Source organism: Magnolia sinica, chromosome 11, assembly GCF_029962835.1.
Source record: "Magnolia sinica isolate HGM2019 chromosome 11, MsV1, whole genome shotgun sequence".
Taxonomy (NCBI): domain Eukaryota; kingdom Viridiplantae; phylum Streptophyta; class Magnoliopsida; order Magnoliales; family Magnoliaceae; genus Magnolia; species Magnolia sinica.
The window spans coordinates 64,570,718-64,587,056 of NC_080583.1; the positions used below are offsets into that span (position 1 = coordinate 64,570,718).

At 38.6% G+C, this 16,339-nt stretch overlaps 1 protein-coding gene across 1 annotated transcript; it reads right to left on the reverse strand.

Annotated features, from left to right (window-relative positions):
* Positions 1-298: 298 nt before the first annotated feature.
* Positions 299-16,102, reverse strand: LOC131219245 (membrane-anchored ubiquitin-fold protein 1-like). Its single transcript, XM_058214293.1, has 4 exons — positions 15,140-16,102; positions 1,057-1,224; positions 603-692; positions 299-482 (listed from the first exon to the last, which is right to left on the reverse strand). Exons 1-3 carry the CDS (start codon positions 15,270-15,272, stop codon positions 637-639), a joined length of 357 nt encoding a protein of 118 aa, XP_058070276.1. The 5' UTR covers positions 15,273-16,102; the 3' UTR covers positions 299-482; positions 603-636.
* Positions 16,103-16,339: the final 237 nt, after the last annotated feature.

Consider the following 16,339-nt stretch of genomic DNA (forward strand, 5'->3'; position numbering starts at 1 on the left):
TGTAGATAAAATTTTAAAATTGGTCACGTGTTTGATCCCTTCTCCACCCATTTAAGATTGGGCGGGTGATTCAATCAAGTCATGCCTAGTTGTAATGATTGAACTAGTTTTGGGGCCGACTCTATGAATCCCGTCAAAGTCCCAACAAAACCACCATTGTGAGTTTTGAGTGAGTTTCCAAGAGAAGACTCAGCTCAAAATCTCTTTGAGTTGTGTTGGATTGCCCAGGTTTCAAGTGGACTCACTAAGTATCAAACTATGGATGACAAAAACGACAAAGATGATGGGCCATTGAAAATGACAGAAATGTAAAATCTCAACTACATGAATAACAAAAATGTACATGGAAACAACAACTCTCATGAAGATGACATTTGACCTATACGGAAACCTTTGCTTTTAAGTGCATGAAATTAGAGGCCCTTTCAGCAATGGAAGATGTGCAGTTCATATACTCCAATATCTATGCCAGCTCCAACTATCTATTGAGATGAAGAAAAACAGAACATTGATTAGTCATTAAAAAAAAAAAAATTCAAGTAGCCTCTTAACAACCCAATAGCTAAAAGCATGTGACTCAAACACCCGAGAAGATAACCCACCTCTCATTCGTTCTTCAGCTATACCAATCGCGAATTACATGATTACACATACACAAGTGTTCTCTTTCGGATGCTTCAATCCTTTCCTATCTGTTTCATGATAAGGTGTTTCAAATGAATTTCAATATGAATAAAAGATTGGCCAACTCAACAAGCAAGGACAGCCCAACCACATATGCCACCACATTTGCCAATCCATGAAGCCGGGGCCACTTTGTAGATGCCCAGACACATGTATTAGAGAAGCCCACTCACCAGGTAGGCCATTGTGTACCAAAAACAAATAGTATATTTATTTTCTACACTGATACAGCAGATGAGCGGACCTGGTTGACCTGACCCAATGGGGATGTCAGGTCTAGCACATATGGGGCTGGCGTGTGCATGCATTTGGAAGTAGCAAAACTTGTATAAACAATATCGAGAATATCATTTGGAACATTCAAAGGCTTACCGACTCCCTTTTCTAAAGGGGGACAAACAACTACATGCATTGTTGTGACTCCCCCAGCTATATCGCATATCGGGCTCCTGCATTCCCCCAACGTTTTGTTGTTTTCCAGTATCTTTCCAGCATTTATTAACTTGACGTCATTCACCGTCCTTGGACCATTCTCCTTCTCTGGTTAAATGGTAATAAGTTAGGATATGCTATCAAGAAACACACACACACACACACACACGCAAAAAGAAAAAGTAAAAAAGAAAAAGAAACAAGAAACAAGAAACTGAATTCCAGCATTACGAGAAAGCAAACAAAACTTTGAAGGATAACTGCAGATGGGATGATTGGATATTGTGTGTATGTGATAAATAGCAGAAGAAACGGGGTGCTGTGGCTATGCATCCTCCTGCAGGCTCTTTGAGGAGTCAAAGGTGGCCCACTGATCATAAATCAATCAATCTGTCCAGATCGGATGAGGATGATCAATATTTTCTTTTGACTTATCCAGTGTTTTATATAGCGTAATTAATAGAAAAATATGATAAAGTTTACAAAATGCATAATTCCCATCGGTTCTTGACTGTGAATCTGGATCATCAACTACATATTTCCATGCAAAAGCTCTTTTGTTTCTTTGCCTTCAGACATCTCTAAGTGTGATCTCTTTTTTAATTTTAAAAAAAAAAAAATTAATATCACAAATACACAATATGGACGGCAATTTAGATGGTCTAGATTGATCTAAGTGCTCTATCCACAATATGGACCACAATTTGGATGGTCCAAATTGATCAAATGCAGTGTCATGATGGGGATGAATCACCACCATTTTAAAAAAAGTGTTGAACTAACATTAGAAGAAAAACTTTTTTTTAAGAGAGATTTCAAGTAGCATACGCTACCTGAACTTCACGGCTACAAATAGCGTACGGTACATGCCCTGTAGCTTACACTGCCAGGGTGTTACGCTACCTGCATACGCTACATAGCGTTTTAGCTATGCTACGCTACAAGCACTACTGAAAACATTGGATTTATCTAACCGGTCGAGTACTTCCACATATATTTGCGTAGGCTTTACGAATCTCATTTTTCCAATATTCCTAAGGCCCTATTCTTGGTAAGTGAACTAGCCTTCACATCCCTCTCACCACCTGATCTCCAGCCAGGCCGAGTCAACTCAAAGACTAGAATACTTGACCTGATCTCGAGCCAGGCTGAGTCAACTCAAAGACTCAATCAAATCTACATTCGACTCAACTAGGCATTTTAATAAATTAAATATATTTTAAAGAGAAGTGGTTATGGCACTCAAAGCTCTATAAGTTATAGTGCTCCTTGTTGCAACTGAACACCAATCAATTTATCTTAACCGTCCATTAGCCCTGGTGGTAGCCACCATAAAAATACAGATTGATGCGGACATCAGACCATTCAAAGTATATCAACGCAGGAGGCGTGGGTTAACCATGTCAATGTGCTTTGATAACGGGTACGGGTCAAGTCTCTAGAGATTGAAGACCTTACACGTGTTCGTAACATGTGTAAGTTGCTTGGAGGAAGTATTTGGACCATTGGATTGTGAGGATGGTGTGATCGAACAGTTGGATCGTCACAGCCCACCTTCATTAGGCCATCATCGGGGCCCATTGGGCATCTTCGATTTGAGTTTATTTTATACATATTTTATTTATTTGAGTTTTGAAACAATGCGCGCGCAATTTTTTATGCGAAATTTTTAAAAAAAAAAAAAAAACTTTTTTAGTATGGGTATTTTGGTCATTTAATGTAATTCCGAATTTATAAAGGTGTTTTGTCCTAAAACTCAAAAATAAATAATGTTATGTTTATGAAAAAGAGAGATTTTGCTTCTTCAAGGTTGGAAGATTCCGTCTTCGACTTCCAGTGATTGAATGAGGGCGTGAGGCTCAAGGAAGCGATTTCTCATATTCTCCTTCTTTTTCTTTTTTTTTTTCTTAAGGTATTCTCCTCTTTAAACCACTTTTCTTCATTTTCTTCTAAATTCTCTACATCTAGAAAGCCGATTTATTTTTTTTTCCCAATCCAAATCATTAGATCTTGGAAGATCATGATCCCCACATATACATATTTCGATCTTCTTCAAAAACCATCACCTAAGGCCCTATATTTGAACTATAATCAAATAATCATCCATTTTTCTGATTTTTCCAGATTTTCCAATCCAGAAAATTCTTATTTCCTGAATTTAAAAAATCCACTTGGATCGTCGGACGGACCCATTGTGAGACGAAAGTCCTATCTTTCGTTGGATTCGACTAAATTGAGATTTTAAGGTTCAAAACAACGTGTTTGTGATGGATGGTCATGATCATTGCTGAATTTTCCTTAGTTCTTTCTTATTTCATGATGTATAATACTGAATTTTTATTGATAATGCTTGCATAAATCTGCCCCTTGTAAATTATGCATTCATTTAGGGTTGGATTAAGCTGTCCTACACCAATTTTTGGTACCAAAGCCTAGGACCTTTCATTGGGCCGTCCTAGATCAAGTTATCAAGGGTCTAGAATTTTATTTTTCTAGGATTTCATGCATAGCATTTAGATCTAGATTTGAAATTTTCTGATTTACATCATATTTAAAGTCTAGATCTGAAATTTTCAGATTTGCACATGCTAAGAGTCTAGATCTGAAATTTTCCACATTTGCATCATTCTAGAGGTTAGGATCATCCATGCCCAAAGTCTTGTGTCAAAACAGTCTCCTAGGGTCGTGTTTTAGGAAACCCAGGTTGAGTCTTAAAGTGTACGCCCACTCGGACTGGTAGAGGGTTTGGTCTACACACCCAATCTTGAACATGGAACAGTTGACTGATATGATGAACATGACCAACCAACGTTTGGCCGTCATTGAAGCTCAATTTAGGAATACGAATACTCGTATAAATTAGATAGAAGTGTCCTTAAGAAAAATCTCCAACATTGGAGGGGATGATCAGTCTCAAGTAGGGAGAATAGTCGAGGAATTGGTACGAAATCGTGGTAGAGGTCGTGGAGCACGTGGCCGAGGTATAGGCCGTGGAGGAGCACAAAATCCACAGCTCGCGGTCGAGTATCAAGACTGTTATTATGCCGATGAGAGGATCTTAAAGAGTATCAAAGTAGAGGTTTCTAGTTTTGGTGGGCGCCTTGACCCTAAGGCATTCCTTCATTGGTTAGCAGACATGGACCATTATTTCGAATGGTATGAGATGTTTGAGAACCGACAAGTGCAGTTTGCGAAGATGAAGCTTGTGGCTCAAGCTAAATTGTTTTTGACCAATATGGAGCATAAGATTGAGAGATCAAGAGGTGTCTCGGTCGTGCATTAGATAGAGATGGAGCTATTAAAGGAAAAATAACTTCCTCTTTCTTACCGTCAAAAGCTCCTAGATCAGTGGCAAGCATGATGCCAAGGATTTATGTCGGTTGTAGATTTCATCGCAAATTTTGAGGAGTACATGATGCGGTGTGAAATTTAGGAGGATCCCTTAGTGACGCTGGCACGTTTCAAGGTAAGTCTTCGCATGGATCTACAGCGTGAGCTTATGACCCGTGTAGTGAGTGACTTGGATTAGGCATACCAAGTTGTACAGGAGTTAGAGCATTACCTAAAATCTCCTGTCACAGGACGCTTTGAGTCCTGAGACTCTAATGTTAGATCTGGTTTTCAGGGAACCAAACCTAACGTTGGAAGTCAGCCTAGGGCGTAAGCTAGTGCACCGCCTAAGCCTAAGGATGATAAGGGCAAAGGTGTCCTTGTGCCAATCCTGAAAGTGGTAGTCACTTGAGATGTTATGAGTGCGGATGTACAGGTCGTTTCGCATACCAGTGCATGGAAAAGACTTGCAAGAAAGCCTTAGTCATAGGCGAGTCAACTGAAAATGTGAATAACGCAGGTGATTATAAAGTTAAAGAATATCACCCAGTAATAGGTGCTAGTGATTATGAAGAAGAACTAGATGTTGCACCACTAACTGTAGTTAGATGTGCTTTAGCGTGGGCCAAGGAGAGTGATGATTGGCATAGAAGCGTGGTCTCAACTAGCATAGTCACTCGTTTGGGTTCGAAGCCCGACCCAAACCCTCAATCCTACAAGGTTTCTTGGGTTGACAAGTCTTCTATGCTCACATTTCAGCAGTGTTTAGTCCATTCGAGATTGTTAGTGGTTACAAACCTAGACTGCCTATAGATCTATTACCTATGTCAGTCACCTAGAGGCCCTTAGAGTCAGCCGATGCATTTTCCCATCACATTCGTGAGTTGCATGTAGAGATTAGGAGGCGGATAAATGCTAGTAATGAATAATACAAAATTTCAACTGACTTACAAAGTAGAATTCAAGAGTTTAATTAGGGTGATTATGTAATGGATAGGATGAGATCAGAATGGTTCCCACAAGGTATCGTTAAGAAGTTATGAGCACGCAGTACTGGATCATTCAAGATTCAGAAAAAAATCGACTCCAATGCGTATGTAATAGATCTTCCACCTCGCATGAGGATTAGTTCAACATTTAATGTGGAGGATCTAATTCCTTGTTCAAGCTATCCCATAGACCATAATTTTGTTCTAAACCGTTGGCCAATTTCTGAATTTTCTTCCTAACCTACACCACCTATGCCCTATGGTGTACCGTAAAGGCCGTTACAAGGCTGTAAAGGCCGTTACGTGAAGGTAACGGTGGAAACCGTTACACGTTACGGGGTCGTAAAGGACGTAACAGCCGTTATGGAAAAAATGACCCGTAATTGCCATTAACGGCACATTACATCTCCTATAAAGGCCATAATAGCCCCATAATGGTCTATTACGAGACATATACATGTTTTTCATACTTTTAATCAACATTACGGGGCAGATACAGGTTTTTAGGGTGTTTTTTCAATAAATAAAAAAATAAAAAAGAGAGATCGTAAAGGCCGTTATGGGGCCGTAACAGTCGTTATGCCCCGTAACGTAAAGGTAACAGTGGTGGCTCTTACGGCCACCGTTACCGTTACAGAACACCTTGTTATGCCCACTATACCTGAGAAAAGAGAAGAAACTGAAGGAATTGTTAATGAGAAAATTATTTCCACATGAGACGGTGGATTTCAGAGGTACTTGGTGAAATGGAAGAACAGACCCTAGATTCGATTTTATCGATTTTTAATGTAAAATACAGTTGTTGACTAAAAATCGCGGCCCTGTCAAGGGATAACTGTAGCCGACAACTCCTATTCGACGAAAAAAGGGACGATAAAATCGGGAGCTACGGAAATACCTAAAAAAAAAAAAAAAAATCAAGAAAAAAGCGGAAAAAAGAAAGTTTTGGAAGTATGTACCTGTAGAATAAGATCTCGGAATTAAAGGGCAAATCTCGGCGTAGAATATGCGAAATCAGAGATTTTTCGAGATTTTAGGTTCCCTTCTAGAACCTCTTCTATCGGCGACTTTTTCTGTGATTTTTTTAGGGTTTCGGGTTTGGAAACCCTTTCCCGAATCGGATTGCGTACTGAGTAGCTTTTATCGTGCTAAGTAAACTCAGTTGGGCCTACTATGAATGTGTGTGGGTTATCCACACCGTCCATACATGTTTCCAGCTCATTTCAGTGGTTGAGCCGAAGAATTCCCAAAACTCAAGTGGACCACACCACAGGAAACAGTGGGAATAATGACTTCCACCGTTGAAACTTTGTTAGGGCCCACAGTGATGTTTATTTGTCATCCAACCTGTTCATAAGATCACACAGACATGGATTAAGGGAAAACACAAATAAAAGATTGATCCAAAAGTTCTGTGGCCCCAAGAAATTTTGGACTGTAGAATTTCAATTCACACTGTTTCCCGTGGTGAGGTTCATTTGAGATTTGGATGTACTTGGTTTTTGGTTTAAAGCCCTAAAATTATCTATTAAAAGTCGCTTTCAAAGTGCACTCAACCACTTCTCAACAGAAAGAACCGTCATCGTTGAAGTATGATCTGCGTGTGGAGAGAGAACGGAAGCGTGCTTCCACCGCGTGGATTATAATCCGTCCGAGCAGGGCTCTGTGGGGCCCACCGTGATGTATGTATTTCATCCACACCATTCATCGCTTTTCTTAGATCGTTTTAAGTTGTAATTATGAAAATGAAGCAGGTCCACAGCTCCAGTGGACCACACCAAAGGAAGATACAGTGATAATGACAACCACCGTTGAAACCTTCCTAAGGGCCACCATGATGCTTTTTTACCATCCAACCTATTCATAAGGTCATGTAGACGTTGATGAAGTGAAAAAACAAATATCAGCTTGATCCAAAACTTCTCCAGCTCCTAAGAAGTTTTTAATGGTGGATGTCCAATCCCCAGTTTGTGGTCCACTTAAGCCTATACCTGCCTCATTTTTTGGATTATATGTTTAAATGATATGAGAAAAATGATGAACGGCATGGATAAAACACTTACATGACGGTGGGCCCCGCAGATCCCTGCCTGGACGGTAATCCGTCCGGGCGGGGGTAGGACGCAATCCGCGTCCCTTTTACAAGGAGTGAAAGGGTGGGCGTGCCGACCTCGGTGGCTTGGATGTCGCCAAGTTCCTTGGACCCCACCATGATGTATGTTTTATATCCACACGGTCCATCCATTTGGCGAGATCATTTTAGGTCATAAACCCAAAAATTAGAGATATCCAAAGCTTGGGTGGACCACACCATAGAAAGCAATGGGGACAATGATTCCTATTGTTGAAAACTTCCTAGGGCACACAATGATGTTTATTTGTCATCCAAGCTGTCCATAAGATCGCATAGTCATCGATGAAGGTAAAAAACAAAAATTACATGGATCCAAAACTTCTATGGCCCCTAAGAAATTTTCAACGATAGACGTTCAAATTCACACTATTTACTGTGGTGTGGTCCACTTGATCATTGGATATGCTTCATCTTTAGAATCAAGACCTATCATTATATGGTAAAGTGGATGGACGGAATGGATAAAAGTATATAAATTAGTGAGCCCCATAGAGTTGACTCGATCCACAAAGTATTATATAAAGTCATTTTGATTACAATTAGAGCGATTTTGATTACAGTGGGCCCCATAAATTATTATATGAACTCATTTTGATTACAATTGGAGCGATTTTGATTACAGTGGGCCTCAAAAAGTATTATATGAACTCATTTTGATTACAATTAGAGCGATTTCTTATGGCAGCGTATGCTTTTTGGGCCCCATTAAATGAAAACTTATTATTTAATGCATTGTTTTGTAATTTTTTTTATTCTTAAATATGCAAATATGTGTATTTAGGCATGCCCTAAAGTTTTACTAAAAAATTCCTTCATTTTCCCCGTTATTTGCCATTTTTCTTCGCATTTTCGGTTATCGGCGATAACGATATTATATCTTTATCTCCAATCAGCGAAACTTGTAACGATACCGACAACTTGAACACTGCTTACAACAAGTATGGATAGTTAAAATAGTAATAACTAAAAAATGTAAGAAAGCAAATGCAAGGAAATTGAGGGTGTCATTGTTCTAGTAATTGCATGTGTTTACAACATTAGTGAAGGATGTGAATTTGAGTCCCTTGGAAAGTGTACTTAAGATAGTGTACTAAGGGCCCTAATACTAACATGTATTGCTATCTATATTACTTGTATATGTATAAATGACTTCATGCATGCACAAATGTAGATCGTGAAGGATGGTTCATTTGTTCAAAAAAGTATCTTACGAGAAATTTTGATGAGGGCAAAATCCTTACTAAGGTTAACGTACGGTCTGCATCGATAGAAAGAAGAGACCACTATCTTCTCAAAAATAGCCATTGAATATACAAGGAAAGAGAAATATCTAAAAACGAGAAATAAAATTGCTATTATTGATGAAATGTTTATTTATCTTTCATATTACTTATGTAAGCCCTAAACCCTAAATTCATAATTATCCAGAAATAATAAACTTCCCCAAAATAGAAAGTAGTAAATGACTTCTAAACTAACTCAAACTCTTTTCCATGAGTTAAGTAAGGGTTTCAAACTATTCCAGGACTTTCCAAACCCTAAAATACCCTAAAAATAGCAAAACTCGTAACTTACTAAAAATAATAAGTATTAACTTAAAACTCAAAATTAACCCCTAAAACAATTGAATTTTGTAAAGACGTCCGAGGGGGAGAGCTAGTCGATAGCCTTCCAACAGTATATCATACACATGAAACAGATAACTAGTCGAGTTATGACGTTGAAAGTTATAATGTGCATTTAGCTATTTTTTCCCCAACTATGGCCCCATCTGGTTCTAATTTATGCAATCTTGGCCCTCCGTTTAGTCATCTTCGACCCGTTCTATATCAATCCCTTCCACTTGAAGTGAAATCGTCCTCAAGTTAATCATTGGTGGCATATAACACGCTAGTGCACAATTCTCAAACAAGCCTACAACAAAGAACATGCATGATGTTACAATGCCCTCAAGAAGATCAACAACATAGGCATGGTCACTGATCTTCTTGAGTATTTCATATGGTCTGATCTTCTCTTCCTTCTACTTGTTCTATGCTCTTACTAGCAAGCAATCCTTTCTTAGGCAAACCATTAGTAGATTGCCTTCCTACACCACTTTGAAATGCTTAAAACAGCTTATGATTATCAGGTGGTAATCCATCTTAGGGGATCTTCTAGAATAATCTCTTAAGTTTTCCCTTCGATGGCATTAATATTTTAAAACTAATCATAGGCTCTACATCTTCCACTAGTAGGAAAGATTTTTGCTCCACTCGATAAGCTTTGGGTCAATTTTCCCTGCTTACAGGAGCAAGGGTAATCTCCTTCTCATCTTTGAAAAAGATATAAATGTTGCCCGTGCCTTTACAGGTAGAGTCAACATCACCATGGTTTGCCAAGTACCATGTGACAGAGGGGTCAGGATCGCACAAATTTGGGCCAAAGGGAGCCCGATTAAGCAAAATATAGGTTAAACGCAAATTATAGCTTTTGACAGCCATAACTTGATTGGTTATCCATTTCATGCATATAATATATTGTTGGAAAGCTATTGACGAGCTCTATGCCATAATAGACAATACTTCAAGGTTCATTATCCCCTGCCCCCAAAAGGTCTTCACAAAATTCAATCATTTTAGGAGTTAATTTTGAATTTTAAATTAAAATTTACTATTTTAGTAAGTTACAGTTTTTGCTATTTTGAGGGTATTTTAGAGTTTGAAAAGTCCTGAAATAGCTTAAAATTCCTATTTGAGTCATGGGAAAGAGTTTGAGTTAGTTTAGAAGTCGTTTACTATTTTCGATTTTGGGGAAGTTTAATATTTCTGGATAGTTACGAATCTAGGGTTTATGGTTTTATAAGTCATATGAAATATCTTTATAAACAGACTTTTCATCAATAGTAACAATTTTATTTCTCGTTTTTTAGAGATATCTCTCTCCTTGTGGATTCAAGGGCTATTTTTTAGAAGATTATGATATCCTTTCTTATCAATGCACCTACTATGTTAAACTTAGTAAGGATTATGCCTTCACCAAATTTTCTCATAAGATACTTTTCTAAACAAATGAACTATCTGTCACGATCTACATTTATGTGTATATGTGAAGTCAAAGTAACACAAATAACAACATGTTGGTACCAAGGCCCTTAGTGCACTTGCACAAGTACACTTTTCAAAGGACTCAAACTTACATCATTTACTAATGTTGTAAGCACCTGTAATTACCACACCTATGACACTTGGCCAGTCGGGGTGGTGCATAGGGGTTTGGGGATGTGTTTCTAGTGTTGGGTGCTCCTCCCTGTTGCTTGTCTTGTCCATTCTTCGAATCTTAATTCATGATAATGGGAGGCCGAGAACATCCCCTAATAAGCCCTTTGTCTCAAGCCTACATCGAGGCTCGTGCGGGGTCAACAGTGGTCACCGCTTGGCTTCTCGCGACAGGTCAGTTTAGCTACATCTCTACTCTGGTCGCCAACTTAACAAACCCAATAAGAATCTAGACGGTTTGCATCATGACAGGATCTTGTACAACCATCCACAGTTCGCTCGCGAACCTTTCTACTTAATTTGATTCAGTCTGTCAAATTGTTATGTAAGATTAAGCAATAGAATTCTTATGCATAATCCTTCATCGTAGGGCTTCTTCGATGGCAATTTTGGTAGTATAAGAACAATATCTAATCGTAGTCTACTAATAGGAATAACACCCACATCAACTACTTCATTCACGACCAAGTTTGTATTAGTGCCTTGAATTACCATGTCCTTGAGAGTTGGAGTTGTTTGTTATAAGCTTTACTTTCTTCTACTTAAGGATCTCCATGTAATTGAAGAATCACAATACCATCGGCGAGCCAATTAAGAGAGTCATCAGTGTGAAGCTGCACATTGAAGGAAGGGAGATCTACCTTAAGTTGACAGTCCCAATCTTGTCCAACACCTCTCGCCCTTAGAGTTGGACAATAATATCATCACTTCCTCATTGTTAAACTCTTCACCAAAAATTTGTGGTCTACAATTTGGCATGAATGTTGGATCTGTTGAACCATGAATGGGCCAACCAAGAGTCCATTCGTCAGTCATGGGCCATTCGTTGCCACCGATTTGGCTACACCTTATGGTTTTAGTCATTCGAGCAGTCGCTACTTACAACTCCCAGATGACTCTCTACCTGGTACAAACTCTGCCTAGTCACTGGTTGATTCTTTGGAACACCATTCAAAGAATCTTTGCCGCCTAATCCGTTATTGAAAGCCATAGGAAAGACCTCCCTTCTCTACCAAATAAACTAGCAGATGTGTGATTAAGAGAGAAGAGATCACTATCCTCTTCTCAAAAATAACTCTTGAATCCACAAGAAGAAAGAAATCTCTAAAAACAAAAACAAAAATTGTTATTATTGATGAAAAGTCTATGTACAGAGCCATTTCATATTATTTATATAAGCCCTAAACCCTAAACTCGTAACTTTTCCAAAAAAAATACTAAAAATAGTAAACAATTTCTAGACTAATTCAAACTTTTTACCATAACTCAAGTAATGGATTTTAAGCCATTCCAGGACTCTCCTAGCCCTAAAAATAACAAAAAAAAAAAAAAAAAAAAATGTACTTATTCAAAATAATAAATTTTGAATTAAAACTCAAAAATTACCTATCAAATGATTAAATTTTGTAAAGCCACTTGGTGGGGCAATGAACCTTTGGGTGTTGGCCAAGGTGTAAAGCTCATCGATAGCTTTCCAATAGTACATTATACGTGCAGAATGGATAACTAGTCGCAAAGTTATGGCTATCAAAAGCTATAGTGTACGTTTAGGCCTTTTTTTGCCAAATTAGGGTCCATCTGGAGAATTTGTGTGATCTCGGCCCTCAAGTTGTCCTCTATCCGTACTACATCAAATGTCAATATAAACAATTTATTCACTTCTATGTAAAATACATTGAGATATAAATAAGAATCGCAATTGGAATTTTCTCCTTAGTTGAGGACATGGTCCTTCATAGAGTATAATGGTGGAACAGGATTCGTGTAGCCGAATCCAATTAGTTGGGACGAGGCTTAAAAGATGACGATGATGATGATGACAATCTCCATTAATTGGTAATACCCCAAAATATTATTGACTTTCTTGACAATAGGCCTTGAATTAAGAAGCACCCACATGTCATCTTTGCTTGCAAGCTTGGTAGAAAATGGAAGGGAACATTGAATCCAAATCAAGGAAGCAAAAGCTAAATATTATTTAGGTGATCCCCCACCCAGTTTTTGGGAGCTAAATTTTGACTAAACCCAATGGATAGCCAAAGCACTTCCAACATTAGGGGGATCTTTGGAACCAAGAAGTGAGAACTTGGTTGAGAGAAACAATTTTAGTGATGAAAAAGGAACTCGTTCCAGCTTGGTCGAAGGATCAAATCAATCTAATTCAGTTGAACATTATAACGTTTCGAAAGGTAGAGAGCAACAAATGGTGCCCTCTAAGCCTTTGGGTAATAAAGATTTTAACAAGGCGGAAACTAGAGCTCTTCACAAAGTCCTCCATTTTTAGGCCTTTGAACATTCAACGGGATTGTAGGAATGTAATTACTTGGGTTTCTTCATCTAGGAAGCCTTAAGGGCCCGTTTGGCCGGGTGGATTGGAAGGGATTGAATGGTATTAAGGTGGATGGCATGGATTTCTAGGTAATGATGGTGTTGTCAGTGGATTGTCTTGAGATCCATGGGATTGCTATATCCAGTCTGTTTGGCACGCCCAGCCAATCCCGGGATTAAACCTTCCCATCCCTTCCAATCCCTCGGACCAAACACGTCCCAGGCAAGTTTGAACGGATTAGGGTGGATTGGATGGGATTTAAAGGTAATGATGGTGTTGTCAGTGGATTGTCTTAAGACCCATGGGATTGGAATCAGATCACCGACTCTGTTTGGCACGCCCGGCCAATCCCGGGATTTAACTTCCAATCCCTTCCAATACCATCCAATCCCTTCCAATCCGACCGGCTAAACGAGCCCTAAAGATTTTCTTTCATTGTAGATGAAATTTGCAATATCCCCTCTCTTTTGAACACGGAAGGTAGAATACACGTAGAGAGGTAACCAAGTAGCTGATGTCATCACTAGAGAAGGGATGAGAGGCTGACTTGTTGCAAGTGGGCAGACTCTTTTTGCTTGTATTATCTTAGCCCTTTGACTAGAATTCAATCATTCATTGAAAAAAAAGGGAAAAAGTAAAATTAAAAAAATTAAAAAAAACATGACAACATGTGCATAGAGTGTGTAACAATTTCGATGACAAGATATATGTTGGGTAAACCTTTGCACAGTCTCAGTTGTCCTTCTCATGTAATTTGTCAATCTTCAAAAAGGGAAACAAACAAAAAGACAGAAAGATGCTTGTTTCCAAAAACATTTTCCAACTACCAACATCATCATCATCCAAAAAAAAAAAACATCTGAAAGCTTCACCAAGAGAAGCATTGCTTCTTCTTCTTTTTTGGGTAAAGAACACAATCTAAGTTCCAGAAGAAATCAAGACTCAACCAACATCAACAAAGATTCTATATCGACCTATAAAGTTGCTAAGATTTCTCTAATAGCACAAGTAGCCTCTCTATCAGAAACCAACAAAATTTTGAAATAAGGAAAGCCGATCTACCTATATTTCTAACAAAAATCATACCCTCAAAAAGATTTTACATTTGACAAACAGATATGTGGTTTTCTAACCTATAAGCACTTCGAACATTTACATCCTGTGCACTGGAAAAAGAATAGGACATGAGTCGGAACATTCTGGGAATCCAGATCGTGCATCAGGTGAGTCTCAACATCAATGCCTAACTAGCCAAAAATCACAGATTGGACAATTCTACCCGAATGATTGATAGTTTCCATGCTAACTGTCGCCAGCATTCTTTTCTACCATCCATTTGTAGGTCACTTCTCAGGCGATCATTTGATGAGTGATATAACCTACAGTGGTACATTCACAGCATGGCCTAACAGATGAATGGTATTGTATGCAACAAGGTATTGTGCGATGCTCACTCAAGCAAAGTGTAGTTGTTTGTTCCATCCAGCAAGCTTTGGTTGTTCCAGACATTTCATCAGGTCAGTTCTTAAAGGCTGGGTCATGTCCAAAGAATCTTCTCCATCAAATGATAATTGTCTGACTGGGAACCTGCAAATGGATGGCTTTTACTACATCCACATTCAAAGGGAAAATTCAATGATCAGACGGCTAAAACTCCCTAATGGAGGAATTTTTCATGCACAACCCGTTCACGATGTGGCCCACCAGACTAATGATATGGATTATAGTTATGTGAGGCCCACATGTACCCTTGCTGGCTGAGCAAAACTTCATCATCTTCCCCAGTAAAACATAGTGAAATTCCTACATTCGGAACCAATACAGATACCACATCATCCTAAAATCTTATCCAAGATGTTTTCCATGTTTTTCTCAGCAGAAAACAATCAATATAAAAAAGCAAGGGTAAATCACTCTACCATTTTTTCGGAAAAATCAGTGTTCCACTCCAAGGAAAAATAATAATAATTCAAATAAAACACACCTTTAGGCCATTGAGAAAGGATGCTTTCCTTCACAGTGGCGACGCTAGTAGCGGGTGGGAATCTTTTGGGACCGATATCTGAACCGTCGTACAACCGAAACTTAATCTCCAACTGCTCCTGTACTCCCGACATCTCCAATGGCCCGTTTCACAGCTTTTTTTTTTCTTTCTTTCTTTTACTTGAACTAAAACAACAGAATTTCTCCACTCCAAAAAGAATTCAATAAAAAGAGGGCAAAATAAATATTGTATTGGGTTTTCAAGAAAACTCAAAATCCACCAAAATCTTGAATTGGGAATTTGATTCTGAATTGGGTTTTGTAGAAAACAGGAAATACCACTTAATCCTTATGCCAAAAAGAATCAATCGGGAGAAAGGACCCCAAATCTATCAATGGATTTTCTAGAAGAAGCAAAATCCACCAAAATCTAGATATGAGTGTTTCAGAAAAACCTTCGTAAGGATGAAATTGCTTTTTTTTTTCTAAAAAAGAGCAAAAACTAGCAAAATCTCCACCCAGGACCTTAGCAAGTGAAGAAATTCACCCCACCTCACTTGGGCACTTCTAAAAGCATCCAAAACCCAATATATTTTCAGCAAAGTTGCAAAGAAACACCTACAAAGCCCAACTGGGTTTTTAAAAAAAACAAAAAAACAAAATTCCAATAATAAAAAAATCACAATCATCAACTGGGTTTTGCTTTTTTTTTTTTTTTTTTTCCTAATAGCTAAGAGAAAGGTCAAGGGTATTTGTATACGAGATTGACGTGATTTCGAGGAATGAAGAGATAGATGCAGAGATCAAATCAAGAAAGGAAAAGGAAAAGAATGAGAAGGGAGCTTGGGAGACCGAGCTTTTGTTTAAAGTCTCCACACATATTGGAGTTTTCAAAGTCCTTGAAATCTGCGGTCAATGAATCCCCCCTCCCTCCTTCAGTCGTCTCTCTCTCTCTCTCCTAATCCAGCGAATGTAGAGGGAAGACGAGCCGCATAAAAATACTCGGCGGAGTGTGATGGCTGATACGCACGCACCGCATCTCGCCTCCTCTTCCCTGAGGGGCATGAAATGTGGAGGAAGCTTTCCAAAAAAAAAAAACTTAAATACTCGGGCAGAGTATCACGGCTGATACGCAGTCATTCATGCATGTAATTCGAATGGGAGATAGTTGCATTAGGCCAGTTGGTCAGTTCAATCATTG

Excerpts from the sequence above, each read along its gene's own strand:
- LOC131219245 (XM_058214293.1), bottom strand. The coding sequence starts at position 15,272 with ATGTCGGGAGTACAGGAGCAGTTGGAGATTAAGTTTCGGTTGTACGAC. Across the intron at positions 1,225-15,139 it reads CCTTTCTCAATGGCCTAAAG|AGAAGGAGAATGGTCCAAGG; the intron begins GTGTGTTTTATT and ends CCATTTAACCAG. Across the intron at positions 693-1,056 it reads CCCTTTAGAAAAGGGAGTCG|ATAGGAAAGGATTGAAGCAT; the intron begins GTAAGCCTTTGA and ends ATCATGAAACAG.